At 40.6% G+C, this 27,453-nt stretch overlaps 3 protein-coding genes across 4 annotated transcripts; 2 read left to right on the top strand and 1 right to left on the bottom strand.

Annotated features, from left to right (window-relative positions):
• The first annotated feature begins 9,552 nt into the window (after positions 1 to 9,552).
• Positions 9,553 to 10,200, top strand: LOC116257881 (flowering-promoting factor 1-like protein 1). Its single transcript, XM_031634894.2, has one exon. It carries the CDS (start codon positions 9,684 to 9,686, stop codon positions 10,020 to 10,022), a length of 339 nt encoding a protein of 112 aa, XP_031490754.1. The 5' UTR covers positions 9,553 to 9,683; the 3' UTR covers positions 10,023 to 10,200.
• A 3,328-nt stretch (positions 10,201 to 13,528) lies between these two features.
• On the top strand, positions 13,529 to 21,186 carry LOC116257172 (uncharacterized). Its single transcript, XM_050078854.1, has 12 exons — positions 13,529 to 13,650; positions 13,735 to 13,860; positions 14,821 to 14,944; positions 15,607 to 15,737; positions 15,850 to 16,003; positions 16,915 to 17,093; positions 17,638 to 17,872; positions 18,050 to 18,142; positions 18,233 to 18,381; positions 18,471 to 18,578; positions 19,471 to 19,559; positions 19,656 to 21,186. The coding sequence occupies exons 1-12, from the start codon at positions 13,582 to 13,584 to the stop codon at positions 20,155 to 20,157; spliced, it is 1,959 nt and encodes a 652-aa protein (XP_049934811.1). The 5' UTR covers positions 13,529 to 13,581; the 3' UTR covers positions 20,158 to 21,186.
• A 4,184-nt stretch (positions 21,187 to 25,370) lies between these two features.
• On the bottom strand, positions 25,371 to 27,117 carry LOC116258143 (xyloglucan endotransglucosylase protein 34-like). Of its 2 annotated transcripts, none has more exons than XM_031635281.2 (5): positions 26,960 to 27,117; positions 26,645 to 26,853; positions 26,437 to 26,537; positions 26,144 to 26,337; positions 25,371 to 26,024 (listed from the first exon to the last, which is right to left on the bottom strand). In XM_031635281.2, the coding sequence occupies exons 2-5, from the start codon at positions 26,841 to 26,843 to the stop codon at positions 25,625 to 25,627; spliced, it is 894 nt and encodes a 297-aa protein (XP_031491141.1). In that variant the 5' UTR covers positions 26,844 to 26,853; positions 26,960 to 27,117; the 3' UTR covers positions 25,371 to 25,624. The 2 variants fall into 2 exon arrangements, with proteins under 2 accessions (XP_031491141.1, XP_031491142.1); XM_031635282.2 differs by having other exon boundaries at positions 26,963 to 27,007.
• Positions 27,118 to 27,453: the final 336 nt, after the last annotated feature.

The following is a 27,453-nucleotide window of genomic DNA, read 5'->3' as shown; positions in this document are numbered from 1 at the left end:
TCTTCAATAGTTTGATCCTCTCTGAAGACAACATCACGACTCCTGTAGATTTTGTCATTCTTTGGATCCCATAACCTGTAACCAAATTCATCATCTGCATAACCAAGAAATATTAGAAGAATAGCTTTATCATCTAATTTGGTCCTATATTCTTTAGGTACATGCATAAATGCTTTGCAACCAAAAACTCTGAGGTGATCATACTTAACCTCTTCATCTGACCAAACTCTTTGTGGAATGTCTCCATCTAGAGGCACTGAAGGAGACCTGTTTATTAAATAAACTGCAGTACGCATTGCCTCTGCCCAAAAATACTTAGGCAACTTAGAGCTAGATAACAAACTTCTAACTCTCTCGATTATTGTTCTGTTCATCCTTTCTGCAACTCCATTATGCTGTGGAGTATAAGAAACTGTCGTTTCATGTCTAATACCATGTTTTAGACAATACTCTCGTAAAGAAGATGTTATGTACTCACCACCGTTATCTGTACGCAGTCTCTTCATCTTCTTACCAGTCTCGCGCTCAATCGCTGCATGAAAAGTCATGAAGATACCACTTACTTCACTTTTGCTTTTCATTGTACCCTTCCTAGATGCATCATCAATAAATGTGACAAAATAAGATGCTCCACCTTTAGATGTCACATTTATAGGTCCACATACATCCGAATAAACTAAATCTAAAACATGTTTAGTTTTTGAAGAGTGTTTTTTCTGAAAGGAAACTCGATGCAACTTACCAACCAAACAATGATCACATGGAGATATTTGTGCACCATCTGCCTTTGGTAACAAATTCTTCTTGGTGAGTAAGTCGATTCCTCTTTGACTGTGACATAACCTCTTATGCCACAAATCCGACGAAGTACCACCAGTAACTGCATTGACATCTACACTACTGATTCGAGACTTCATCCCATACAAAGAGCCAAATCTGTCACCTCTAGCCAACACTAGTGCCCCCTTGGTAAGTTTTCAACCTGTCTGACTAAACGAAATACAATATCCATCTTCACTTAGTCTTCCTGCAGAAATCAAATTCATTCTCAAGTCTGGAACATGTCTCACATCTCTTAAAGTCAACTTGCATCCTGTGCTCGTCTGAATGCAAACATCTCCTATCCCAACAATCTTCGAAGTGTCACTGTTGCCTATGTGAACTACTCCAAAATCACCTGTTCTGTATGATAAGAATAACTCTCTACATGGTGTGGCATGATATGATGCCCCTGTATCTAAAATCCATGTAGAATCACCATTCTGAACTGTAAAATAATCATTTTCTTCAGATAAAAATAACACTACCTCATCATATGAAGCAACTGCAGTGTACTCTTTTGGCTTCACATTCTTTTGAGTCTTCTTTTTCTGCTCTTTTTCTTCTTTCAATTTCCTGCAATCAATCTTCTTATGCCTTGGAATACCACAGTGAAAACATTTACCTGTCATCTTGGGTCTTGATTTGGACCTAGAGTTTGACCTATCATGCCATTTGTTACGGTTCTTCTGTATGCCCCTGTCTCCCATCACTAGCACTTGCGAGCTACCAGTACCAAGAGACTTTCTCATTGTTTCTTCATTTAGAATGCTGCTGGTTACATGCTTCATCGTAAGCACACCATCTGGAGCAGAGTTGCTCAAAGAAACAACTAAAGTCTCCCAACTGTCGGGAAGAGAACTAAGCAACAAGAGTGCCTGTAACTCATCATCTAATATCATTTTCATGGCTGACAACTGATTGATTATGCTCTGCACTTCATTCAAATGCTCTGACACTGGTTTTCCCTCTCTAAGTTTCAGATTTACCAACTGCCTAATCAAGAAAGCCTTGTTCCCAGCTGTTTTCATCTCGTAAAGATCATGCAACTTCTGCCATAACGACTTCGCGCTCGTCTCTACGGATACCAAATGAAAAACACAGTCATCTAACCATTGTCTGATGGTGCCAATGGTTTTTCTATCCAATAACTTTCATTTTTCATCTGTTATATTCGCTGGCTTCTGGTTCTCAATGGGTGCATATAAGTCTTTACAATACAGCGAATCTTCCATTTTCGCTTTCTATATAGTCCAATTGTTCCCATTTAAAGAGACCATTCTAATAGGGGTCGACTCCATCCTTTAATAAGAATGCACACAACTACCCTGACGCTAACTTGGTGCTAACCTGTCTCTGATACCACTTTGTTATAGTCGTATCCCCCAATAAGAATGCTTCAACAACAATAAAATAGGGCAAACCACCACAAAACTGCTGAAAAACGGAATTACAGGGCAACGTGCATAAGATCAAGATTTTAACACCAATGTTGCAGCAATATATATCAAAATATATGCTAGAGATGCAGAAAAAAAAGAGACACCAATTTACGTGGAAAAACCCCCAATAATGAGGTAAAAAACCATGGGCAAGAGAGACTTTCTATATATCAAGAAAAGGAGCCAAATACACGAGCAACAATATTCCTACTGTTTTAAGAAAAACAGTGAACTCAAGAGAGCAATAACAATCTCTTATGCGAATGAAAGAAAGAGCCCCAAAGATTCAAGAAAGAAATCACCCTTCATTTTTTCTTTCTTCTTTGTCTTTCCTCTTTTTCCTCTCTTCTTGATGTGAGCAGCCACAAGAGGACTTCTTCCCCAAAAGAGATAACTAGAGAGAGAGACGTGAGAGAGGACCGTGAGGACTTTTTCCCGCCCGTCACTTAAGTGACGGGCCGGGTCGGGTCTTGAGGTTGGACCCGACCCAACAAGTATGACCTGAACGATTAGATTGTATGTCGACGGAAGCTTATTAGATACTGATAATGACTGTGGAGAATTGGAAAGTCTCTGCCAATTCTTTAGCTGTAATTGAAATCCAACTTCTGAGTGAAGCGCAAACCATGTTCTCTTTCACTGTGACCTTCCTTTGTCAATCAAGTTGCGGAGAATCACGGGGATCAAGCGTAAAGACGAAAGGATTTATACCGCTTATATTCTTATTTTGTTAGAACTTTCTCAGCAGACCACAGCCCACTTCTACTCATCTGCCTCATGCTGCCCAGCAACAGCCAGAGCCGCCTTTGGCAGTGGATACAAATCCAAGCTCCAAACTTAGTGATGGCTGGTATTAAAGAAAAAAAGTGAATGAATCAAGGATCATTGGTGTGTTCTGTGAAAGATGCCGACTTTCTGGGCCTGAATAAACAGGGATCATCTAAATGCAAGAACTGGCCACACTGTGGATGGTTCGGTTGTTCTCATTCATGCCAGGTCAACAGAGATGTAATGTGACGGAAAATGTCTTTGTGGCTGGATTCTCTTACTCGAGGGAAACAGGATGTGTCAACTGATCATTGAGCCAGGGAATGTGTTTGCTTTCCTGCGAGCGCTTTGATGCATTTTTCTCTTTAATATGAAATCATGGGGAGATTCTGAGCTGGAATGAAAGTCTTTCTCACTAACAAGCATGAGCCGCTGTTTGTTTCATTATCGAGGAAGAGAACCCACTTGCGTTACAGCGGGACCAACATCATCCACCTTGCCTGGTAAGAACAGAATGTTGAATCACACCCACTTCCAGTTAGTTTACGTTCAAAACAAGGTGATGGTGAGAAAATTGCCGGTCCTACTTCTCCCGGTCAGAATTTTCTCATCTTATTTTGACGTTTGTTTGATTTATAATGGAAAATGCAGTTCTTTTTGCAATTAAGCATAAAATAATTAAGCTTTAAAAGAGAGCTGCGAGGAAAGTATTTGAAACTCATAGTCTGCTAAAACTTGAAAATATCTAAGATTTCGTGTTGTAGAAATTTGTCATAGCATTTCATGTATTATACAAAGAGATTTTCTGCCATCCTGTTACATCATTCAACCAATCGATGGCGCCAAGAGCGCTTTCAGACCACAAGGAAGGGGCCAACGGCGGACATGATTCTTGAAACATTGCTGTGAAAGATCAGAACCATATCTACCAGATAATGAAGCATTTCACGTGCGTTGGAGAAGGCATGCCGTGTGCCCAGCAACTTCAATAATTACAATAATTTTGATGATATCTTGTACCAAATGCTCTCAAAATTATGAGGAATATATGTATACATGTGCATGCATATATCAGGGGGGTCTGTTGCCATAAAGAAGATGCGAAGGTGATCTGCCTTTTAAAAAGGATTCAACTCCCAACAGAGAAAATGCGTAAAGCCTAATAGTGTAAGATGACTTGCGTGTAACTCTACTGATCTTCTAGAAATGTTATTTAGGGGAGCAGAAACTTAGAGCAAATCTAAATAAATATAAAAATGTAAGCGATCTTCTTCTCATGTATGGTATTTTGTTTTCTTTCCTATGTTTATAAAGTGTTAATTAATATTTATCAACTTTTTTCCAACTGGAAAATATTATCCAATTTACCTTTATCAGAGGTTTCACAAAATGGTTTTTCCAAGTGACAATCTTCTTCAATCTTTTCTTTAAACAGAAAATGACCATCAAGTGATTGAGTACTAGTAAATAGATTTACGAACAAACTGCTACAGTAAAATTTAGAATTGAAATAAAGTTTATGCTCTGGGCATCATGGGTTAAAAGTATTTCGGTACAGTTGAATGAAGTGATTGAAACAAAAGGACAATAATTCTTTGCTTAAGGAACATGATAAATTAACATGAGGGACTTCATTGGTCAGTTATCAAGAAGCGCATGCTCCGTACAGAAATTCGGGAACATGAAGCTCGTTTCCGAAATTAGTAAAAGGTTAAAAGGTGTATTTCCTTTTTTTCTTTTCCAGTGTCCTTACAATACTTGAGGCACACTTTATAGAAGATAGAAAACGTATCTTATACTTTCGACAGCGTTAAACTGTGGAAGGAACATCTCAGTTACAAAAATGTTTTTCACAAAATTAACACTAACTAAGCTTTCGAATGTGTAAATCCTGTTTCATAGAAAATGAAGGTCATCAAATTGGAAATGGAAACGCAAACTATCGTCAAGTGAATCAATGAATTCAGCTGAATGGTTATGAGCATAAATGTAAATCAATCAGATATATATCCGATTATCGCTTCAAATTTAAATTTTATCTAATCAGATCTGTAAAGAACTCGGATCTAATTACCAATCAGGTTCCGATTTAGTATTTAGTTGTATAACCAAATCTGAATCTAAGTTTGATATCTGATCCAGATGCAAAAAACAAACCAACATGCAGATGTTGCCTAAGTCTCGGGTGATCACGTCCGGTTGCTAGGGAAGGTAGAAGCTTCCACTTTCTCAATCGATGCTTCAAGTAGGTTCAATATACATCAACTACTACTACAATGTTCTCATGCCATTGATAGAAAGAAATAGGGGCACACGAAATTAAACTGACGATATAGACTTTCACCAGCGCTATGCTATGCTATGTCTCTCGAGGCTCAAACACCGACCGATCCGAGTCGAGATTCTCGGAAACAGGTCCTACCTAATAAACCATCTTATATTATGTAAGTTGATAAGGGATCATGAAACAACATTATACAATATGCCCATCAAACAAAGACGCTTAATTAATTAAACAAACGGGTTGAAGAATGCCGGACTTGTGTTTTGGTGTTTTTTCCGAGTCTGGTACCGTCGATCTCGGTGAATGAACGGCCTGGATGTTCGGAGGAGCCTCCGATCTAGATGGGCGTGTGTGGGAAGCCGACATGACTTTGCCTTTTGCAATTTTTTTTTTGGAAAATAGTAATAATAATAATAATAATATTTTTGAGGAGGGACCAATATTCTCCGGCAAAATTTTGTCAATTCAAATATTATATTGACATGATGAGCAATATATGCTCGGCGAGCGTGATCAGCCATCTTTTAGAAATGATTGAAAGGCAAAGGGCATCGAATGCTGGCGAAAATTCTCCGCCCTTTTGTAATAAAAATAAGGGAGAGCATCTCCGGCATGTTTAATCAAAGGAGAAAGCAGAACCTCTGCCTTTTTTGTTTTTGGTTGCTTGAAAAGGCAAATGAAACGAACGCTTTTCTTAGTTTATTTGGGCCTTTCTTCTATGTGCTGAGTGCAAGCTTTTTTTTCTCTCCATCGCTCACTTATTTTTCTTCTCCTCTGGCAAAATTTACAAAATAACCGTTCTTTATATATATATATATATATACAAACAGCTGCTAATCGTTTGAGAAATTCGAAGCAATGTACTCGAGTTTATAAGGTAATTCATGAAAACTATACATAAGAAGTAATTGAAGTTTTACAAGGTACATTTTCAAAGTTGGTTTTTCTACTATTACACGTCTCTCTCATTCTTGTCCTTATATGTGCAACACTTACATGCAAAGCAGCAGAGGTGGGCTCGTGTTTCATTTATTGAGGAGAGAATTGTTTTTTCTTTTATATTTTAACAAAATTGCCTTTGTAGAGAGATGGGTGTTTGTTTATGTGTTTAATGGCAGGGTTGGAGTAAAAAATGTATTTCTATACAAAAAATAAATATATGGTTAATAAATTTTCAGTTGACAGATCTCGTGAGGCAACCTCATATAATTGGATCCAAATTCACCAAAGTTTCAACACTGAATGAAAGTTTCAAAGGCCCCTCTGCCTTGCAGGATGGGGACAGCCCATCAACAGGCAAGGCCCTGTGTCAATAAGAGGGAGGACATGGGAAGCTGGTTATATTTGGCATGCGCACCATGTACCACATATAGGCCCATATGCATGACATGTATCCCTTAAAGATAAATAAAGAAGATGTACCAAAGGTGCACTTCAATGCACATATAACCAGCCGTGGACAAATAAAATGTGGATAGAAGCAGGAGCTGTACATAGATGCTTATAACCACAAAAGAAGATGTTAAGATGTGGACTTGTTGTAACAATGGGCAGTTGGTTGCAGAGGCATGGAAAATTGAGCGGGTCCGTAGGAATTTCTCTCGCTTCAAAAGCTGAGAATGAAGATGAAATGGACGTACGACAATTTCAAGTGGAATGCAGTTCATCGATCGATGCGTGCAGAATATATGTGATGAGAACAAATGAATGAGAGGGTGTGTGTGCTAGTGGAGCGAAGGCCCCTCGAATGAACGAACGATGAGCATGGGATGGGAGATTGATTAGTGATGGGTTTGGCCCCTCGCTTCTTCAACCAACGAGTGCGTAGGGACGCCTTTCACGTGCCTGTTCCATATTCCAATTGCATCTCCATATTCCCTTTCCACTTTCCGATTACAAGGACACAAGATACGTCATAAACCCAATTACAAGGACGCAAGATACGTCATTATTATGTGCCTGTGAGTGTGTTTGTGTTTGCATGCACGCATGTTAAATACTAGAACCAAATGTGCGTCTGCGTATACATATATATGTATATATGAGATTAAGTTAGACAGTGTATGATACAGCAGACTAAGAAGAATAGCTTTTTTTATATAATCAACTACGCAGGCAATTCAACGCAGAAAGAAAATGTAGCACTAATTCCCACTCCTTCGTTGATGGGCATCAAATATAACAAGAACTAAATGCTATTAATTTCTGCAACTTGAGAGAAAGAGAGAGAACCGATAAAGAGAGAAAGAGAACCGATAAAATGAGAATGTATATCAAAGAGAAAGAGAGAGAGAGCATCCTAAGAAATGTTCTCATACGTTGCTACTCGAAATGGAGCGCATATTAACATGGGTCCCCGAGCATGGGGCGAACTGTGGATCGAGTATTCATCCATTAAGATCAATTCGATATATCTTATTGTCATAGAGGGGGAGGCCCATTCCAATGTGGCCTTAAATTCTTTAGGCCCAAACCAACCAGCAACCGGTCCAGAGCACGTCGGTCTCCCTCAAAACGTGATCGGCTATATGATGGCAAATATGACAGGAGATGACTGCTCTATGCGATAACTGTAGGTGTAGGTCAGCTAGAGATGCAAGCATTAATTATATTTCATTTTCACCAATGGTGAAGTGTCAACGCATGGACGTACGTGGTGATGAAAGTTGAAAATGATAGAGGATCTAGCACTTGAATTGAATGAGTATCGGGTACTTTCTTTTCCGTGCAAAATACTCTGTGGTTGGTAGGCTCCACAATAATATATTTAACCAGACCCACCAGCACAGTGCTCTGCTTTGCTGCTTTTGATAGACAAAGAACCAACCAACCATGCTCGATCTGGTTAGTGCAGGTGACCTTCTCGAATCTCAGAACTCTACCAAGAGCTGGTTAAGTGCATGGTGCACAGCCTTTAAAAAAAAAAAAAAAGCCAAGTGTATTCTTAACCCACTTTTGGGGATATTTGGCATGCACAGGAGGAGCCTATGCGCACAAAGCACAAGCCTGTGCAGGGTCGCATTCTTGCATGTTCTTTTCCTCGAGCCAAGTATCACAATATTCTTTTGTCCAACATTCAGATCATGTATGTATCATGTGTCTAAGATCCTTTGGCATGGCCAGGTATTTATCCATGCATGCCCACCCTGAGCCTGCCAAACATAAATTTTCTCTTGAATGAGTTTGAGAAATTCAGCATATCTAAAAGATTTTCACGCCATATTACTATATATATGAGGCCAGTTTTGAGGCATGGATTCAAGTTGGAAGACAGTAGTAAAGTTGTTACTCAAGATGTGTTTGTCTTCTGGCTGAAATAACAGTTAGCAAGGAGGTACCCACGGTTTTCAACGTAGTTCCATTTGGATGTCTAATATTGCTTGAGAGGAAAAAGCATTGGTTTTCTTGAACATGTACAGGTGGTTGGGATTAAATTGATGATTTTACAGACAGATCCCCCTTATGAATTTAACATTATGGTTGCATTTCCTATTCCTTTCATCTTAAAGGCTGTCTTCTTTTGAGGATGGGATGTTGCGAGCATGAAATCTTTACATATATCCTTGATTCTCACATCCAGTTAAATCTAATCTATATACCAACATAATATAACTGAAAAACTAATTTCTAGGTTGTATATATGCATGATGAGAATGGTGATGATATACTCATATAGTTAACTTCCATGAACAAAAACACTTTCAGAAACAATTTTGATGTGTTAAGAGAACGCTGCATCATGAATGCAAGTGTGTGAAAATCCATATTACTTGCAGATAGGCGAGGGAAAAAGACAGGGAAAACCAGAAAACCATAGGCTAGCTGCTACAAGGTACGGAATAAGTGCGTCCAAGTGTGAAAGAGAGACTCCCACAGACGGCTTCCAACACTCTCTTTTAAATCTGAAATATAGAAAAGAGAGAGAGAGAGAGAGAGGTGTGCAACCCCGACAAGGAGAGAACAAAAGAATCAAGTCCCTTGGAGAAAAGCACAAGCCTGCCCTTTTCCCTTGCTGTCCGTATTCCATGAAAGTGTGGCCCTGCAGATGCTGAGAGGTACCACCCCACCGTTCAAACTCTTCTGTGGGCCTTCCACAGCAACCCCACCACCACCACCACCACCACCACCACCACCACCTTCGCCTTCCCCACCACACGTTATACAGCCAGCTGCAGCACTACCGATCTCCCTTCCCCCTCTATATAAGAACCCTTTACCACGTTCACTTCTTCTCATACATCGGCCCTCTTCTCGATTTCAAAACATTAACACAATCAATACTCGACGTCTAGTTTCCTTGGTCCAATCGATCTCCAGAGAGGCAAAGAAGAGGAGAAGGAGGAGGTCTTCGTTTCAGTTAGAAGGTAAGAATGTCAGGAGTGTGGGTGTTCAGGAATGGTGTGGCTCGACTGGTCTCCAACCCACACGTCGAGTCAATCGATGGGTCCGAGCTCGCTGCGACGAGGAAGGCGGTGCTGGTGCACATACCGACGGGCGAGGTCATCACCTCCTACGAGTCGCTGGAGAGGAAGCTGACGTCCATCGGTTGGGAGCGCTACCACGAGGACCCCGAGATGCTGCAGTTCCACAAGGCTCACTCCTCCATTCACCTCATCACCCTGCCCAGGGACTTCAGCAGGTTCAAGTCCGTCCACATGTACGACATCGTCGTCAAGAACCGCAGCTACTTTGTGGTGAAGGAGACGTGAGCTTCTAGCTACTTTGTCGGTTCCTGATGATCGATCTTCTGTTATATGACTCTGTTGTAAATCACTGCGAGTACTGCCCTGATGTGCTGCTCTGTTTTCCCGGACACCCTTCCTTTTCCACAGTTTATCATGTTTCGCTGCTTGAGCGAACAGACATGAATTTGCATGTTAAAATTTAGATGTTTTCGTATCCTCCATCCCCTTCCGATTTCCTTCCTTGAAATCGCCAAAGCTTTTGTTCTTTTGATTACTGCGGAGAGAGGTAGTCACGTGAAGAAATTCTCATGCAGTCCAGGTGTGGACGCCTGAAAGCGACTTTATTCTGTCTTCTTTCTCACCTCTCCTGCATGCATGCACGCACACGCATACGCACAGATACGTGAGAGAGAGAGCCGGCGACGGCTGGCATATGAAATTCACAGGCTTTGACGAACTGTCGGGGAAGAAGCGGTGACTGCCCGCAAGGCCTCACGTGGGTGTGGTGCAGGTAGCAACGAGCCAGAGCCAGAGGATCTGAAGGGACATGGAAAATTTTCACATCAGTTCCGCGGTGGACAGATCGAGGAAGGGTGCTAGACATCGCTTGTCTATTTAGAGCGCCTTGGGAACGAAGAAGCCCCGAGGTTGAACCATGTGTCACATGAGCAGTGGTAACCAGAAATTATATGGTTAAAAAGCATTTTATCTTTAAATTTTAAAGTTGACATTTCTATATAAAAATTTAAAAATTAATGAAGTTTTTATATATAAATGAAGTAAATTTTATAGGTTGATATAGGTAATTGCCGACACTAGTTACAACATACCTCCCCCGCTTTTTCTCTTTTATGGCATCTCACTGACACTTGCTTGCATGGGATGGTTTGGCTTTAGAGGTCACTTGTTCAATCTCTAATTGGTGGAGCTTTATATCACCACTTTGTTTGAAAGTGGCATCATATTAATTCCCCTAAATGAACCATTGGAGGTACTATTCGATTTGAGTTTTGGACACGGTGGGTCTCTCAACTCTCAGAATGGATATTAGAAATGTCAATGTGCTTAAATATCATTTTGGTTTGTGACGTTGACCCGATGGAGTTGCTATCAGAACCTATTAGTGCCAGTCTTTCTCACGCTTTATTTTTTTGAAAAAAATCGGCAAGTCGGATCTGATCTGTCAAGTAACTGAGACATTTTTGTTGGATTTTTCCTTGTTAAACCTCTCCTCCCATTCATTCATTCTGCTTTTAAATGATCCACTGATCAAGGGAGAAATATCGGACGGGAACCAGCTCAAACTTGAGAAAAATATTAATACAGTGTTGGATCGAGGTACTTTCGATTCACCCTCCGTCCAAGTTTTTGGTTTGACAAATTTCAACCTACTTTCTTGCAGTTTTGGTTATGAACATAACATTCTATCTATATATTAAGTGACCCATTTGTGTGTTGTTCAAGGTTCATCTCAATCTTCAATGCATGAAGAAACTCTGGTACATTTAATCTCCTAAGAAGCAGTTTCTAATACTCTCAAACTTGGAAGTCCACAACGAAACAGAGGAGGTTGGGTTCGATGTTCATAGGGTGTTGTAGGTCAGCCCATACGCGTATTCACACCTGTTCACATTTCCAGTTACTTTTGTGGAGATAGGAGGAATCGTTTCATGGTCTATGCGTTGCTCATCAATCGCCTTCAGTTCAGAGCGGTTTGAGGCCTGGTTACAGGAAAGATAGATGAGATTTAAGTAACACTACGGGATGAAGATTCATTGTGTTGTGCTCCCTTCTTTTTCTCCTTTCTTGTAGATAAGCAGAGGTGATCAAACTCCGAGGTGTGTGTGTATATGTGGGAAGAGAGAGAGAGGGCGGACGCAGGTCCTGTCATATATATTTGGTGAGGATGTTTGAATCCGTGAACGTCGTGCTCTGCAGACAAGGCAAACACAGGACACTCAGAACCTGCCTCCGTGTGTTGGATACTCCATATTATCGTGCTGCTGCGCAGGGAGGTAGGTTTTTTAAATTCTTAGAAACTACTTCAACCAAACAACGCTTTCACAGGCTCTTTCTGTCCTTTGTTTGATAAAATCTGCGTCCAGCGACAATACTGGCTTGAGTGGAGCCTCAGCTTTCCTGCAATCAAATAGAATACGTGGTGTTCATAAGGAGAGAGGCCTAATTGCTTACTCTGGGCCGCCACGACTGCATTGTCTTTCACATGTAAGGAAAGCTTTTGGCATCACCACAATGACGACATTTTTCTAGAAGATCAGCTTATTGGTTTGGCATGGAGAATCCGGACAAAGAAGCAGGCGAAAAGTGGTGACATTGAACCGGAACTTATTTACAAAGGGTTACAATCCAGCCCACAGGAAATGAAGTCATCCGTGATTCTAATTCCTTTTATAGGGAGCAAACTTACTACCACTTGTCTTGTTCTCGCTACAGTAAATATCTCTTTCAGATACTGGAAACCGGCAAGAAGCATCAGCTGTTCGGCACCGTTTTCCCCACAAAATTCTTTGAAAGTGCCGGGAAACTGGTGGCGCTCTAATGTTCGCGCAATTTAATTTTATCAAGAAAAGACTCAACGACAAGATCGCCAACTGAGGAATCTGAGTACAAATGATGGGCAGCGGCTTTTATTTCTTCCCGCCTTTCTAAGTAGGAAATCTTACACAAAGTATGCGCAATATTCTTCGAAAGGGATCACTGATAACATTATCAAGCTCGAATATGTTGTTCAGCTACCTGATTTACACATGAAAAAAAAAAAAAGGTTTAAAAGCATTTTTTGTGTTGAATTCTCAACTAACATTATCAAGCTCGAATATGTTACTCAGCTACCTGATTTACACATGAAAAAAAAAGGGTTTAAAAGCATTTTTTGTGTTGAATTCTCAGAAAAATATTATGTGTTGCAATTGTTAGGAACGAGACTCTTCTACACTACCATACGACACAAGGATTTTAAGAATTTTCACAACTACATGGAAGAATTAAAAAAGAATACAAGACCCTCCATAAAGCATGAGAATTAAGGTAAACCCTCAAAGCATAAAATTACATGAATGCTTTTATTAAAAAAATTTGTCGAAGTTAGGAAATAGATTAGGCTCCACACACCAATAGTAATTTATTTGAAAATTTATTTCCATAATAGCCATCAAACACGAAAAAGAAAACTGCTGCAATTTTTTTTTTTTTCTTTTGCAAGGAAGAACGACAAGTAGGAGGAGAATGGAATTACGCATCAGTAGTGATTTAGAAAGAGGTGGTTGTCACGTTTTCCTTGTGTCCTCATCAGTCATCACACTCGGACTCATGGATTGATTCCCTCTCTCCACTGATTACGAGGGGACTCCTCACCGGGTTGGGTTGAGTGGGAGATCGCCGCCCCGATCAACCGATTCGAACTCCATCACCGGGTTGTTCCCTTCTCATGTCCAAACATCCAAAGTCCAAAACTGCAACCGTCGCCTCCTCCTCGCGCATTTCGTATTCTCCTGTCGCGGGAGATTATAACTACGTTTCTAGCCGGGGGAGCCACCGGAATTTTGGCCTCGACCGTAGAACGATGACGTTCCTCTGTTTCGTGTTAGATCTCCGCAGCTTGCCGCTGCCGTTGCTGAAGGATTTTAGGCAGGTAAAGACTCTCGCTCTCTTTCTCTCCCTCTCTCGCCATAGCTATTCCGATATGCACGTCTTTCTTTCTTTATATTTCCGCCAGAGCCTGCTCCAACTCGCGAATCTGTACGCCATCTCTTCGCCTAGTCGTGGAAGCCGATCTCAAACTCCTGGTGATCTGATCGCACTTTGCTACATCCAGAGAAACCGATCCTCTGACATTGATGAGGTACTTCGTGCCTCATCTTTTTTCATTAACTTTCTGAATGTGTTCCTTATCTGGCATCGCTTCCTCGTAGTGCCTCCAAGACCGCGTTTGCTGAATAAATTAGGGGAGCTTCTGACTATCATTCTACAATTTTCTTTGTGATTCGTATTTGCAGTACCTAACTTAGTTCCACTTTTGTGGATGCCAGTGGAACATCTAGCTGTAAGATCATAAAAACTGTAAATTCGTGTTCTGGAACTAGATTCTTCTGTATAGCCTATCATAATTGAATGTTGTGGTCCTTTTAATGGCTTCTGAGGCGTTTCTGTGATTTTACCTTTATGCCTGTTTCAGTCTGTTGGAAGTTGGAACGAATTCAGTAGATTTTATTTTCTTCCTTTCACAAATATCAAATTTGGATGAATAGATATGATTAATGTTTCTGGCCCATTTGGACGCGATTTTACGCAATCTGAAGTTTACTTCTTGCACTTGACAATCTGATTGCAGTTCTCTATTGCGGTTGTTTGAATTGTGAAAAATGCTCAAGTTGTCAAGTGACACGGATTCTCGTTACCGATATAAAATGATGAGATTGGTTTCGTCATTTGTCAGAAAGAAAAGAAGGACATCTGTTTCGTCCTTCTAAAGATAGAAACACAACGATGTGCTACAATGTATTTCAGTTCTTTCCTTCTAATGTATTTTATTCATGTTTACAGGTCTTCTTTCGAAACACTTATCATAGTTGCTTTTTTTTCTTAATTTCGGCAAATAAGGATGCTAGCTAGCATGATCTCTTTATTTGATGAATTAATCAACAAACTTAGTTTTGTTAAAACAAATTATGTTGCATGAGAACATTGAGAAGATAGCTATCTCTGTGAGATTCTTCACAAAAAAATTATGTTGCATGAGAAGATAGCTATATCTTTGAGATTCTTCACGTGCTTTCTCTCATTCACAACAAGCTTTTGTCAGCTTGAGATTGCATACAGTCCAAGAGGGCAGTTTAACCTTCGTGACTTTCATCACGCTGTAAGCAGCTTGCCAGAAGATTGCTTCCTCTCTGATTTGGATGCGTCAAAGATACCTGAGGCGGAAGGTCAGTGGTTGTTCATCACCTAAACGCAGTAATATAATTGGGACAATTTTCTTACATAATCTTAGTTCTTTCGTGTAATTTAGTAGAGCTTAGTGGCACACAAGGTGGTCTCTCGATTGTTAGGTCACAGACCTTGAGGACTAATTATGAATTATTGATTGACCTACGCTCTTACGAGGACGCACTGAGATGGGAACTCTGTTAGTTCTCCCCATTCGAAAGATATATTGAAAGTCACAATCCAAATAACAATGAGTACCCTTGACTAAAGTTTAAAATGTTTTTTTTTATACTTCGTGAATAATCTATGAACTTCGTCCCAAGAATAACGTTCCATGTTTTCCTTTTTCATGTTTTATTCAGTATTAACTTCCCGTCAAAGATTTGTTTGAATATAAAAAGCATTTTGGTATTTTTTACTAGACTTCTTCGGAGTTCTTTTCTTTTTGACAGTTGAACCTTCATTGCAAATCATGTGTACCATTTAGGATGTATATTCTCCTTCTTATCACCCCCAGAAATTCCGTCATCCAGTGAAATCATAAAGACTACTGGTTTTTTATGCCAATCATAAATGGCTGTAAGGACATGGGTTTATCAACGTATTGATAGTTATCAAGTCAAAGGACCTCACGGTTTCTCATGTTGGGATTTGCTGACAGGGCCAATACTCTCAAAGCTTCTCCATGGCGACTACCTTTACTCTTGGGGTGGGAAAGATATTGCAAGGAAGGTGTTTGTAATCAGCTCACTACTACTAGAAAGTATGGAATATTCAAGAGAGATGCTTGCGGTAAAGACTAAAACCACCCATCATGCAACTTTCAAATGTTGCTTTAGCTTCAAAGTCTGCTTCAGATCAGGGACAGATTCATCTTGCATAACTGGGGTATTTCTTCTTGCAGGATGCTGCCAGTAAAAAGGTTAGGCTTGAATTTATACTCATCGAAAGAGGGGATACCACAACCAATTTATTCAGCCAAGCATCTGAGAAAGTCAAAGATTTTCTTGACTGCATGTCTAACATGAAAAACTGTGTATTCCATAGGTACTCATGGGGTAAGCGTATATACTATGTTTATTTCCTAAAATTGGAATATAATTCATTAGATTGCAGAAGTTAGATAACTTAGTGAAGTCAAATGAATTGTTGTTGATGTGAAAAGAAATCACCAGAACCAATCCTCATCAAATAGTTGCTTTGAGCTTCGTATATCTCGACTATGGTGGTAACGCCTAGGGGTCCATAAGGTGTCTGATTTGGATATAAATGCGTAAATAACCAATATAAAAGTTATGAATTTGCTTATTTGATTCAGATTTTAGAATGCAATACCTTATATTGACTCATGAGTACTGTTGCTGTTGGAAGAAATCTATATTGGGTTGCAGATCTATTGGGAATAACTGTCATAATCCTGGTTGATTATATATTATCCAAAAGCCATTGTTGATTGGGCTGCTAAAACAACCCCACAAATGGCAGTTTCATGCTTAGATTATCTAAAAAGTTAAACATCTGTTGCAATAAAAATTTACTTACATGTAGCTTTTCCCTTGCGGCACTAGTTTTTTGCATTATGTTCATTGTCCTGTTTCTAACCAAGCCCCAAGGAAAAGGAACCTTCCGGAATAAATTGTTAGAATGCGTATGGAAATGTGAATTAGACATACTGTTTTTTGCATCATGGTCAGAATGCGTATGGAAATGTGAATTAGACATACTGGCGACGCTTGGGTTTGTTGCTTGTTGCTGTCTAATGTGGCAGTGCTTGATATTGGAAGAATGATTGTAGATGACATAACCTTGTCTCTCTGTCTTGACATAGCACAGAAATAAGCAGCATGGAGTGCCTTTGTTTTTCCAGAAGGCAAGACTAGATAGGAGATGAAATGAACCTTAAGCTAACTATCCAATATCCATGCTTCTCAAACTTTGTGATACTATTTAATATTACCTGCATATTCAGATGACTGGCTCTTCAGTGGGTTTGTCAAAAGTTGGCTTCAAGAACTCAAGGGTGACATCGAGGAACCACTGAAGGCAACTTTCTACTTCAAGAATACAATAATGGACTCAGGCAATCATTTCTCCTGCAACTTGTTTGCATCAGCAGTCCACATGGTGGATGGATTTGTTCCTTGCCAGGTTAGTCGAATACCTTGTCGAAACAAGCATGCAAATTTGTTGAACTGGAAAACATTTTTTTTTCTGTTGAATTTTATGAAAATGGAAAATCATATTTCCTCATTAATTTTTTCATGAGTAAATATCATTTTCTGAAAATGAAAAATTAGATCCAGCTTCCTAGACAAATGCTAAAGTCTAGAATTTCATACTGAGGGGTGTTTGATTAACCGCAACCTAAATTCCAAAAGAATGATTAGAAGGTCATGCAGCTCTTCCTAGAAGTGCTCCCTGGTGTTCTCTAAGTGGGAATCAGAAGACATGCCTGTGTCCATAAATCCTCCTCACCTATGGGTGGTTCTTTTGCTTCTTTGACTCTGTTTTTCCAGCATGACCACCATTGCGACAATCTCTGACCCACTGGGCTAGACAAAAGGAATTTTAACTGTTTCCAATGGGTAGCTGCAATATGCGCTTCTTGAACTTCAAAACACAAAGGCTACACAATTAACGACTTGCCAAAGATACTAAAGTTGACTTCAGATGTTTGAAATTTTATTAGTAGACATGCAGGTGTCATGGCTTGCCTGCTGGCAGTGCTGCTGGTAGAACGAGTATGTCCTGTCCAGTCGCAAACCAAGAACTTGCTTTAAGTGAATTAAGTGAGATAGGAATAAAGGTTGGAGAACGAACGATTTTGCACCTCCCCTCTTTCCAAAGCTACTCAGAGCCTCAAAGGGTTCATGGGCACATCAGATTTAACGTCATTGAACGGACCAGCTTATGTTCCCTTAGTGAAGGTATATCAGCATATCATCATCTCCGTTGTGTTTTAATATTGTAAGAAATACATAATCTTAACAAGATTTGGTGATTTGGGTTCTCTCATTGTCACTGGACTGTGGTTACTTGTGCTTGATGAAAATATCATTTGCAAGTGGCTTCTTATCATGATTTCCTTTTTCTAATTTTGGCAGGTGTAATACTAGGAACTTCATATTTTGCAGTTCCTTGTAATGATGCTGAGTTATCTTCGGCTGAATGTGGGAAACAAAATCTGAACACACAGCGTAGGGAAATACTTGCAAAAACTAATCCTACTCTGCTGTGTTGTCATTCGTTTTTTACTGACATCTGCTTTTGATCATGCCACAAACTAGCAGTCTTTCATGGCATTTGTGGAGCACTGCATTCTCTAGACCAAGGGTTAGTTTGCACATCAACTTGCAATACGGATACAATGAGAGAATCAATCTTCACTTTTTTTTATCTACTTCAACCCTCGGACAAAGGACCCATGCTTTTACGGGTACAGCTATCTTTTATTTTCTGCATCTCAACTTTACTGTTGGACCATTAACAGTGATTGGTTTGAGCTCAATGAAATTGGACTTGCAGAAGCTGGCTGGGTCGGAGGAAATTTTGACTATTCCTGAGCGTGATGGACTATCGCCATCCAGTGAGGTGACACAAATTGAGAGCTCCATTCAAGCCAACTTACTAAAGGTACTCCATAATTTCTAATTGTCTGATAGTTACTAGAGTACAACAGAACGCGTTCTTTGTCATCCTTTCTGTCCAAAAATTGAAAACACGTATAGATACTTCAACGCTTGCATCAAATAGGATTCATGCTAACTCCAGAAGACGGAAGTTGTTTATATAGAGCATACTGTTTTCATTAGAGAAACCGGAGAACATGACAGCACATGCTGGCATTCTTTACAGGAATAGGATGTGAAAACCTCTACCACATCTTACCCAGATCAAGGGAGGACCTTTTTTTGGGGATCTTTCTCAGTTCTCCTTGAGGTTCTAAAATCATTCGACGAATTCTGCTCCCTCCCTCCGGGTACAGAAATTCTTGCAGATCAGGTTATACCTGGTCGTTTAAGTAAGCAATGCGGAATATCACCGAGACCATCGTTGGAACTTGGCGCACTGACAAGATGCACTAACAAGCTTATCGTGACCACGCGTGTGGTCTACGGGTGCAAGCTGTATAAAGCACCAGATGACTTGATATCAATTCAAAATGCACGATGAACTGGTAAGGCCTGTTGGTGCCTGAAAATAGTTCCATACCCTGTTTTACATCCTGTAGTCCTCACAAAGTCAAATTCTTCAATAATGGCTAGTAGTCTACTGAAAGTTCAGATTACTTTGGTCCAAGCCAGAGCCTGGATGGGACTCTTGCTTTTGCTAAGTGATCCAAGTTATGGGAACAAACAAATTTGGGTCAGGTCGGGCTTGGCCTGATCCATGTCGATAATAGTCAATGTGACTATGCATACGCACTCTGGAATCAGTGATTAACCGGAGAGCATAAAGTTGCAGACGTGATGCTATTTCTGCTTGCAGAATTTTAAGTCACCTTTCACTTGTTTTGTTGATTTAGATTGGACTGAGAGACTACAACCCTTTACAGCATGAGCTTGGATTTCACATGAAGCTGAACGCCCTTGTAAAGGAAAGCCTACAAATCGGGTAATAGTGATCTTATCAGGATTCCTTCTCTTTTCCGTTTCTCAAATTAAACCAAACTTATTCCTTCAAGCGGTTACGGCGAATCATTCTTTACAGGGCAATAGTACCCAGACGAAGTAAGCCAATCTCTAAGCCTGATTTTCGGAGAGCCGTAGAACAAAGTCCAATACCCACTATGCTAGAGAGCCAATTTGATGAGGACGGACATATGCTAACGCAACTCACCGATGAAGGGCGCAAAGCATGTGACGATGAGTGGGAGCAATTGGTCGTTAACGAACTGAATGGTAGCCTATCCCCTGCTTTGCGGTCAGTCGGAGAGCTCGAGGTCAGATCGCCCGATGAGTCTCTTGCTGAGAAAACTTCAAGTATTCTAGAAAGATTAGAGCCTCCAAGAAGCCAGACGCCGAGTCCATCCTCACCGAATGTGGCAGTTGATAATCTCAAGAAGCAGATGACTGGACCACCCTGTGCCTCTATGAAGAAGCCGTTGGTACCCTTTGAGCAAAGTGATCATGAAAGATTATACTCTTTAAGCCAACCTCTGAAGCCAAACTTCCAGCGGTTTAAGCGGAACAGGATTTTTAATTTTTCATAGCTTGCGAATGGGTGGGAAAACAACTCGTCTAAGAAACCTATTGACTTGATTCTCAATAATATCAAACGTTTATTGGTGTCTCACATGGTTTCCTAACTTGATTTTCCTGGAAAATTGAAGATCTGATTCTTTTTGCATTATTTTAAGAAGATAACAGGCACAAGGTGGAGCGCAACCACTGGCCATATTATCAATTTTTTCACGAGCTTAATCGGTGACATGGAAGTGTTCTGACTCGGATTTCTGAAAGTGAGCTTCCCTAGGTTGGACGTCCTTTGGCCTTGTTCATTTCCCGCTGGTTTCACTACTTTCCCCTGTAATTTCTGCCCCGGTAAGAATACTTTATGAACCTCATCTCACTGGAAAATGTTCATTTTTAAGTTTAAACAAAAACCTAATAAAAAGCGTGCATGAGTTCTAAGCTAGGGGGTATCTTGCCTAAGGCGTAAAGGTTTTATCTATACGCTACTGTTTCGTTGACCATATTTAGAACAGTTTTTGTATTGAAGCTGTCAGACAGGCCATTTTCGCCAAGGCTTAAAAATTTATACTCTGCTCTTTCGTTCGCCACAATTTTAACAGTTTTTGGTTCTGAGGCTATTGGTTATTGCAATATCTGTTTGAAGTAATGAGGCGATGGAACAAAGACAGGTCGGCACAACTACATTGGGGAATTGTTAGATCCACCAGCTTGCAAGTTCTGAACTACTCCAAAGACCAGAAAAATATCTGTGGTTCACCGCCCGGGCGAACAACCCAGCGAATTCAAGGGGCGGCCCGCGGTCGCCAACAAAGACAGAAACTAAGATCAATGAAAAGGACAGAAGGTCGTTGATAATCACATCTTCCCATCCATTGTAACCACTATTTCTTCATTTTTATCTGGGAATACAGAACCAAAATAGCTTCACTGCACAACTCTTGAAGTTCGTCAGATGCTCGTTTATTTTCCAGTTCTCCTGCACATTTCATTCTTTCGTAAAACATTTAACATACTTTTCCATAAAGCAAAGTGCTTACTCTCGATTTTAAGTGTATCTAGGAAAGACTAGTAGCATGCAGGGTTAAGGCTAGCTATTGCCTCCGTGAGCTGCCCGTAGAAACCAACTTTGAGGAAGGAAACAGCAAACTGTAGTCTGCTCCTCAGCCGCTTCATTTTCTTACTCATTTTCCGTCTGCAGACTCTTATCCTCAGGGGTAGCGGCCTCTTGCGAAGCAAGGAGTCTGCTTTTTCCATGGTCTTGTATATCAAGTACTGTGCCCGACGGTGCCTCTTCTCCTCTTCATCCTCGTGGTTTCCTTCGAGTTTGGCATAACAGTAGGCCCCCCTGATCATCTGAGCCATCAGTTGAGCAGGAGTGAAAAGTGGGAGCAAACAAGGAGGAGGGAGAATGTAGAAGAAGCTTTTGTATGATCTATCATGAATTTAAGGAGCTGCAGATGGCGTACTTTATAAGGAGTTGGTACTCAACGCTGTAGCTCACTGTGGGGAAGGTAACATCTGCGGCACAAAGTCAAGACGCATGGAAGCATTCTAAAGTCTCTGTCAGAGAGGTGTAAGCCTGCACATAATTATACATTACTGCAAACATGAACCTGGTTTTTTGTTATTTTAATGCCGTATGACTGGCTTGCTCCTTTGTTTTAAGAAGGGTTTTAATCAGATTATGCCATGCAGATTTTGGGTGTGATGTGGGGAAGGTGACTGTATGAACTATCCTCCAAGCTTTTTTTTCACTTCTGCTCCTGCTTTTATCTTACCTACTGGACATTCATGAGCAGCTTAATTGCATTACACTTGTGGCATCCCCCAGAACAAAAGAGGCATGTGTAGTAACATACCTGCATTTGTCGATCTTAGTCAATTCGACGTGTTTTCTTCCTGCAGACGGAAATCTTGATTGGAATATTAGGTGTTTCGAATTTGCTTGTCGGTTGGTTGAGCTTTCATTAAGGCGTGCTTTCTGACGCAGCTGATATCACAACTTGACAAATGTAAGCTACTTTGGCTCATAAATTACAGATTGAAGGGGACAGGTGAGAAATCTAAGACATTAAATGGTAGAAGCAACCAATGACCAAGGGAAAATATGACCTTCAGTTAAGCCTAAAACATAGAGAATAATGCCTTTTTTCCGTTAATATAGATTAAGTGGTGTGATTTAATTGGTTTTATATGCCGACATTTAAAGAACTACAACAATTATGGTCCAAAATGTGTTCATCTTTTGGAACTGGTCCTACTTTTAGCGTTCAAAAATTTTCATAAACGTTTATATTAAGAACCCGGTGGGACTCCTCAAAGGTCCACGTTAGCGAAGTGCTTCCGCTGCTGGCAGGGTTTCAATTGGATTAGCCATCGTATAGCTTCCCTCAAGCTTGGCCTGCAAACTGCTTGATTAATACAATGAGTGGAGCTAAAACTCGATTGAAGCTTTTGTACAATACGTACAATTCAAATCTTATATAAAATTTTAGGTTGGCTTTTGACTTTATGCGAATTGACAAAAATTATTGATCTAACAAATAAAAGCATGTACTAGTGCAGAACATGTAACATGAACACATAATCTTTGGGCTCTATGTTTACACACAAAAAATACACACAATCAAGCAACTTATTAGTAACTCAAGTAAGCAACGAGCTTAAATAATCTATGTTTGAACAAAGGGAACATTTTTGTGCCCAATTCACTAGTTCTCTTGAGTTGATTGATTACGTTTAACCCATTAACTTGTTGAACTGAGTTGATCAGATGGGCATGGCACAAGTTGAAGTAATTTAAGCCACGAACTAGTTGGATCAATTCTATGTTATGCTCAGTTGTTGGAACATGTAGACGTTATTAACTATCTACAATGTAGTTCAGCTGGTTACCTATCGAGCGCTCGACCTTTTCAGTTGTTTTTGGTTTTTGGTTCTTTCCTTTGGCAAAGCAGGAAAAGCCGATAAATATAAAAACTTTTGCACACACATGAGCGTGCGCCCGCGCACACAAACACACAAACAAAAAGGAAGTTCCAGTAACCTTGAATTCAATGGCCAACCCCCCATTTGAATAATGGATCCCCGCTTTTTATGGCTTGCATTAATTGGCAAGTGTCTTATGCAAGGCGAGTTGTTATACTGCTAGGTATATGCAAGTCTGGAAGCAGCAGCGACGTGCAGTTATCACGCACTGCAAGTCAGGGAAGCTAAAAAAAAAATTCAGACAAAATAAATGCTTGTTTCTTTAATCAAAGTGGATGGATTATTAAATTGTAGTCACAGCAGCAGCAGCAACAGCAAGTACTGTATTGTCCAGAAGGTAGAAAATGTGAAGAAATTGGCTCTCACCTCGGCAATCTTGATTTGGCTTTCCTACAGGAACTCAGATCGTTTACTCCTGGCATGACATCTTAGAGTTGATAGCAAACACCCCCCGATTATGACAGATTTTGAAAAACATCCCCACATTGTAAAATAGGGCCATTAGGCCAAGTAAACATTTTTTTACCATGCAATCATAAACTGTTGTTAATAGAAGGTAGAAACAGCTGATTATAAACGACGAGGTTGTCTTTGAAAATCAGTGTACTTGAAAATCGTGCGAATCAAACAAGAGTATGTGCGCTCGGTTAATCATTCTTCGCCCATCGACTAATCGTACTGTTTTTTATAAGAAAAAAAGAAAAATGAACGATATTGAATAGTCAGTTCGTTTACTAGATCCTTTCCTCTGGCCCACTAGATGTGCATCGACAAATACTTGTTTTGCAGCTCTCTAATGAACGAGCTTTCGCTTTACCTGCTTTCTCGCTGGCGTGCCCGTGATTGTTCAAAAATGGCATATCTTCTAGAGATGGGAAATTCAATACCCGGCCCACCACCTGTTGTTTCACGTCCTTTCTACTAGAAAAGCCTCTGCATAGCACAATCGAAGAGAGGTGGCTCTTAGGTGGTCTTTCACCATCATGAATACTTACATACAGAGTGGCTGCCCATGACAAATACACTGCAGTTTCTATCCCTTTCAGACTTCAGTATCTAAGACAATTAAATGCCCGTGCAGTTCAATCAAGTCTATGTATGTGGTGCTTTAATCAACTAGGTCCACCATTGGGCCCGTTTACTTGATTCAGCCCGTCATCACAAATTGGTGCCACTAAATTGCATGCGTTGGAAGACGTTGCTGGAACGACTGGGAAGAGAGAGAGAGAAGGCAAGATGGCTGAAGTCATAAAAAGGAGGGGTTTAATTCTTATGAAGCATTCTTTCAAGTTATAAAGTTGCCCACACAAAAAAGACGATCTCCCAACCATTAGTTAGTTCTGAGTTAATTAAAAACTTAACACTCACCCTGCAAGGTATTATATGGACCGCACAAACAAACGGAAAGCTCTAGTAGCTATTTGGTGAAGGGCATAGATTCACAAAAATGTTTATTTCTATATTGATACATCGGGACTATTCTTTTCATTTGCATATTAGTACCCCTTAAAATTTTTAAATTTAAATGTATATGGCCCTTTCAGCTAGAAATTTTTGGCTAGCAAAAAACTACAAAGGCTTTCCTTTTTCAAGGAAGAACCTTACATAATGTGTAAAACTTTGCACATTTTTTAATATGAACCTCAGGTCAGCAAAACTGTAACCTATATAAGAAAGTCTCAAAAAGCCAAACATATTTTGGAGACTTGGTTAAAGGTTGAGCTCCTACAGGAAAGCTTTTAGATTAACAGATATTTAATTTAATTTATGAACCAGGACATCGACCATCAAAGCTCAAAGCAGAAACAAGATGATTCAAGGCTAGGAGGAGGAGCCTCCCACCGAAGCCTCAAGCTTGGTTCAATATCTCAATTGTCCTAATTCCTAACTTGTCAAGAAAATCAAAGGCACGGCCATGGCTCGTCCGATCATAAAGAAAAGGAGCACCTTGCGGTCCCACACCCCTTTAGAGACCAGACCTCTTAGCACTCCTTTCTTCTATGTGCGCATTTACCTCACCGATTAGATTGGGTCCGATCTGCTCTCTGTTGTGAGTGTTAGCACTTTCCTGATTATTAAAAAGGATGAACCATCGATATCTCATCCCCGAGAATTGTTCAACATTTTTGTGACATCATTCAACTTTATTACAGAGTACCAAACAGCCACTAGTACAGGATCTTGTAGAGCCCATTGAGAATCCTAGAAATTAGAATCTGAGGTCCCGTTCAAAGGAGTTGCGTGACAGAGAAACAATACACTAAAAGCTTTACTGTAAATGGCACATGAATAGGATAACCACATGCTATTTGCATTAGGAAGATCCAAAGACAGTTTTCCGTCGACACAAGAGCCAAACAGAGGCTGCGAACCACACCCACCTTCATAAAATCATAATACAACACGGCACATAAGGCCCTCTATTGAAAGACCCACAAACCAATAGGATGTAACGTATATTGTAGAAAAGGACAGCTTGAGGAGAGCATCACATTGCTACACATCCTTATCCCTGGCACACTCTGGTGGCATTGTATGAATCCTGGCCCTGTCTGTGCAGTAATTGTAGATGGTGTATTTCTGCCTGACCCAGCTTAGCTTCCTATACTGCAAGCCATCAAGATCCTGAAACTCCTTTTGGTCCCACCACCTCATGCCCTGTGTCGCGCAGACCTTCTCGTTTACAGATGCTTCACAGCCATCGATGTGGAAACTCCTGTACGATGCCACAAATGGTGCCTTACTCCAATCCGTCTTCTCCAGCCCACCTCTTGTTGCCCAGTCATCGGCGTTCCAGAGGCTGGAGTATATTTTCATTGGTTGCTCGAAGGGGAATCTGACTCCTATGTCCTTGCAGTTCTTGAATATCCTGATGGGCACATCATCTACAAAGAAACTGATGCAGCGGAAGCATCACTAGTCATTCACTTGCTTCAACACCGAAGGTTAAAACAAAAAGAAAGCAATGGACAAAGAAGGGTTTGGAGAAGATGGTATTTGAGAGAGATAGCATACACAATCTGGTACGTGTTCCACAAAACAGAGTAAGAGTGGTAGTCTTTGGTGGGGTCAAACCAGAGGTAGATCCTCTGTTCTCTATCTCCCTTGCCACCAGTGAAGACGTTGGTCTGTAATATGTATGGCTGATTGGTCCTGTTCCCCAAGAACTCGAAGTCTATCTCATCGTGCTCCGAGTTTTGAGAGGAGAGCTACAGAAGAGACGCGCATACAAACATTAGGCACTGCAGGATGGAGAAAAATGTGGCAAGGCTTGAGAAGAAATCTGGCATGGGAAGACATTCACTCACATAGAAAGCAGTAACTGTTCCTGCAGAGTCCCCGGGGACCAGCTTTATTTGCATACTGAAGTGGCCGAACAAGTATGAGCCCCTAGACTGGAAACCGGTACCTGTTGTTCAAGTGGGAAAATGAGAGAAGACTAGTAAGCGCCAATGAGCAAAGTCGACTGATTTGAAGCTGAGATTTGTTGTTTTCATGCAGTCAACCCCCTTTCACCTGTGTACTTGTCTAGCATGAGTTGCACTTCAGAACCCCCATTGATGTACTTGATATGGTCCTGCGCCCAAGTTGGCACATAATTTTTTTGAAATGGCACATCGATAGGCCTCCGAGGAACGAAGGCATCGATGACAGAAGGCAGAACAAACAAGCCCAAGAACATGACAGTGAGAGCAGATGCCATTTTTTGCTTCATTTCGCCTAACCTGGTAGAAGAAACAAAGGGTTGCAGACACACGTATGTTAGATGAAAGAGATAAAAAAGGAGGTTACCCATGAAAAGAAAAGGGGAAAGAAAGAAAGGCTTAGTACCACCAGTGCACCACCCAAGGAATGTTCAGATCCCTTGCTTTCAATGTGAGCTCCGGAGCCCCTTTTATAGGCAAAAGAAAGAGGGTGTGGTTGCGGATCACTGCTACTCGGTTAATCCTTTTTCTCCCCAAGCAAGCAGAAGAAACATTTAACCATGATTCCTTCTGGCTGGATATGATTCATTGTTTGGCCATCCGTAGGGACCCTTTTGGACGATGTGGGCAGCGCCGTGGGGCTCATCATTGACTAAAGTACCCGTTGAATTGAAAAGGATCAAGACTTCTATTCAGTTACTGTCTTTTATCGTCACAACCATTCAAGCAATGCAGGCCATTTTCAGCAAGCCTGTCCTTAAAGTACTAGTGCCTCCATGGCCTCTATGATCTCCATGTTAACTGCAACCCCTCACTGATGTATCTCGTGTTATGTATTGGTCCAGGCATTTGTGATCACAGAACTCGCAGCAGGCAATGGATTTTCGGCGGAAATGTGGG

The sequence above is a fragment of the Nymphaea colorata genome, chromosome 7 (assembly GCF_008831285.2).
Source record: "Nymphaea colorata isolate Beijing-Zhang1983 chromosome 7, ASM883128v2, whole genome shotgun sequence".
Classification (NCBI taxonomy): Eukaryota; Viridiplantae; Streptophyta; class Magnoliopsida; order Nymphaeales; family Nymphaeaceae; genus Nymphaea; species Nymphaea colorata.
The sequence above is the reverse complement of the archived record's forward strand: the minus strand, read 5'-3'. Positions and strand labels throughout refer to the sequence as shown.

Excerpts from the sequence above, each read along its gene's own strand:
- LOC116257881 (XM_031634894.2), top strand. The coding sequence starts at position 9,684 with ATGTCAGGAGTGTGGGTGTTCAGGAATGGTGTGGCTCGACTGGTCTCC.
- LOC116258143 (XM_031635281.2), bottom strand. The coding sequence starts at position 26,843 with ATGAAGCAAAAAATGGCATCTGCTCTCACTGTCATGTTCTTGGGCTTG. Across the intron at positions 26,338-26,436 it reads GAACAGTTACTGCTTTCTAT|CTCTCCTCTCAAAACTCGGA; the intron begins GTGAGTGAATGT and ends TCTCTTCTGTAG. Across the intron at positions 26,025-26,143 it reads TGGAACACGTACCAGATTGT|TTTCTTTGTAGATGATGTGC; the intron begins GTATGCTATCTC and ends CCGCTGCATCAG.
- LOC116257172 (XM_050078854.1), top strand. The coding sequence starts at position 13,582 with ATGACGTTCCTCTGTTTCGTGTTAGATCTCCGCAGCTTGCCGCTGCCG. Across the intron at positions 17,094-17,637 it reads ATGGATTTGTTCCTTGCCAG|ACATGCAGGTGTCATGGCTT; the intron begins GTTAGTCGAATA and ends TTTTATTAGTAG. Across the intron at positions 19,560-19,655 it reads AAGGAAAGCCTACAAATCGG|GGCAATAGTACCCAGACGAA; the intron begins GTAATAGTGATC and ends CATTCTTTACAG.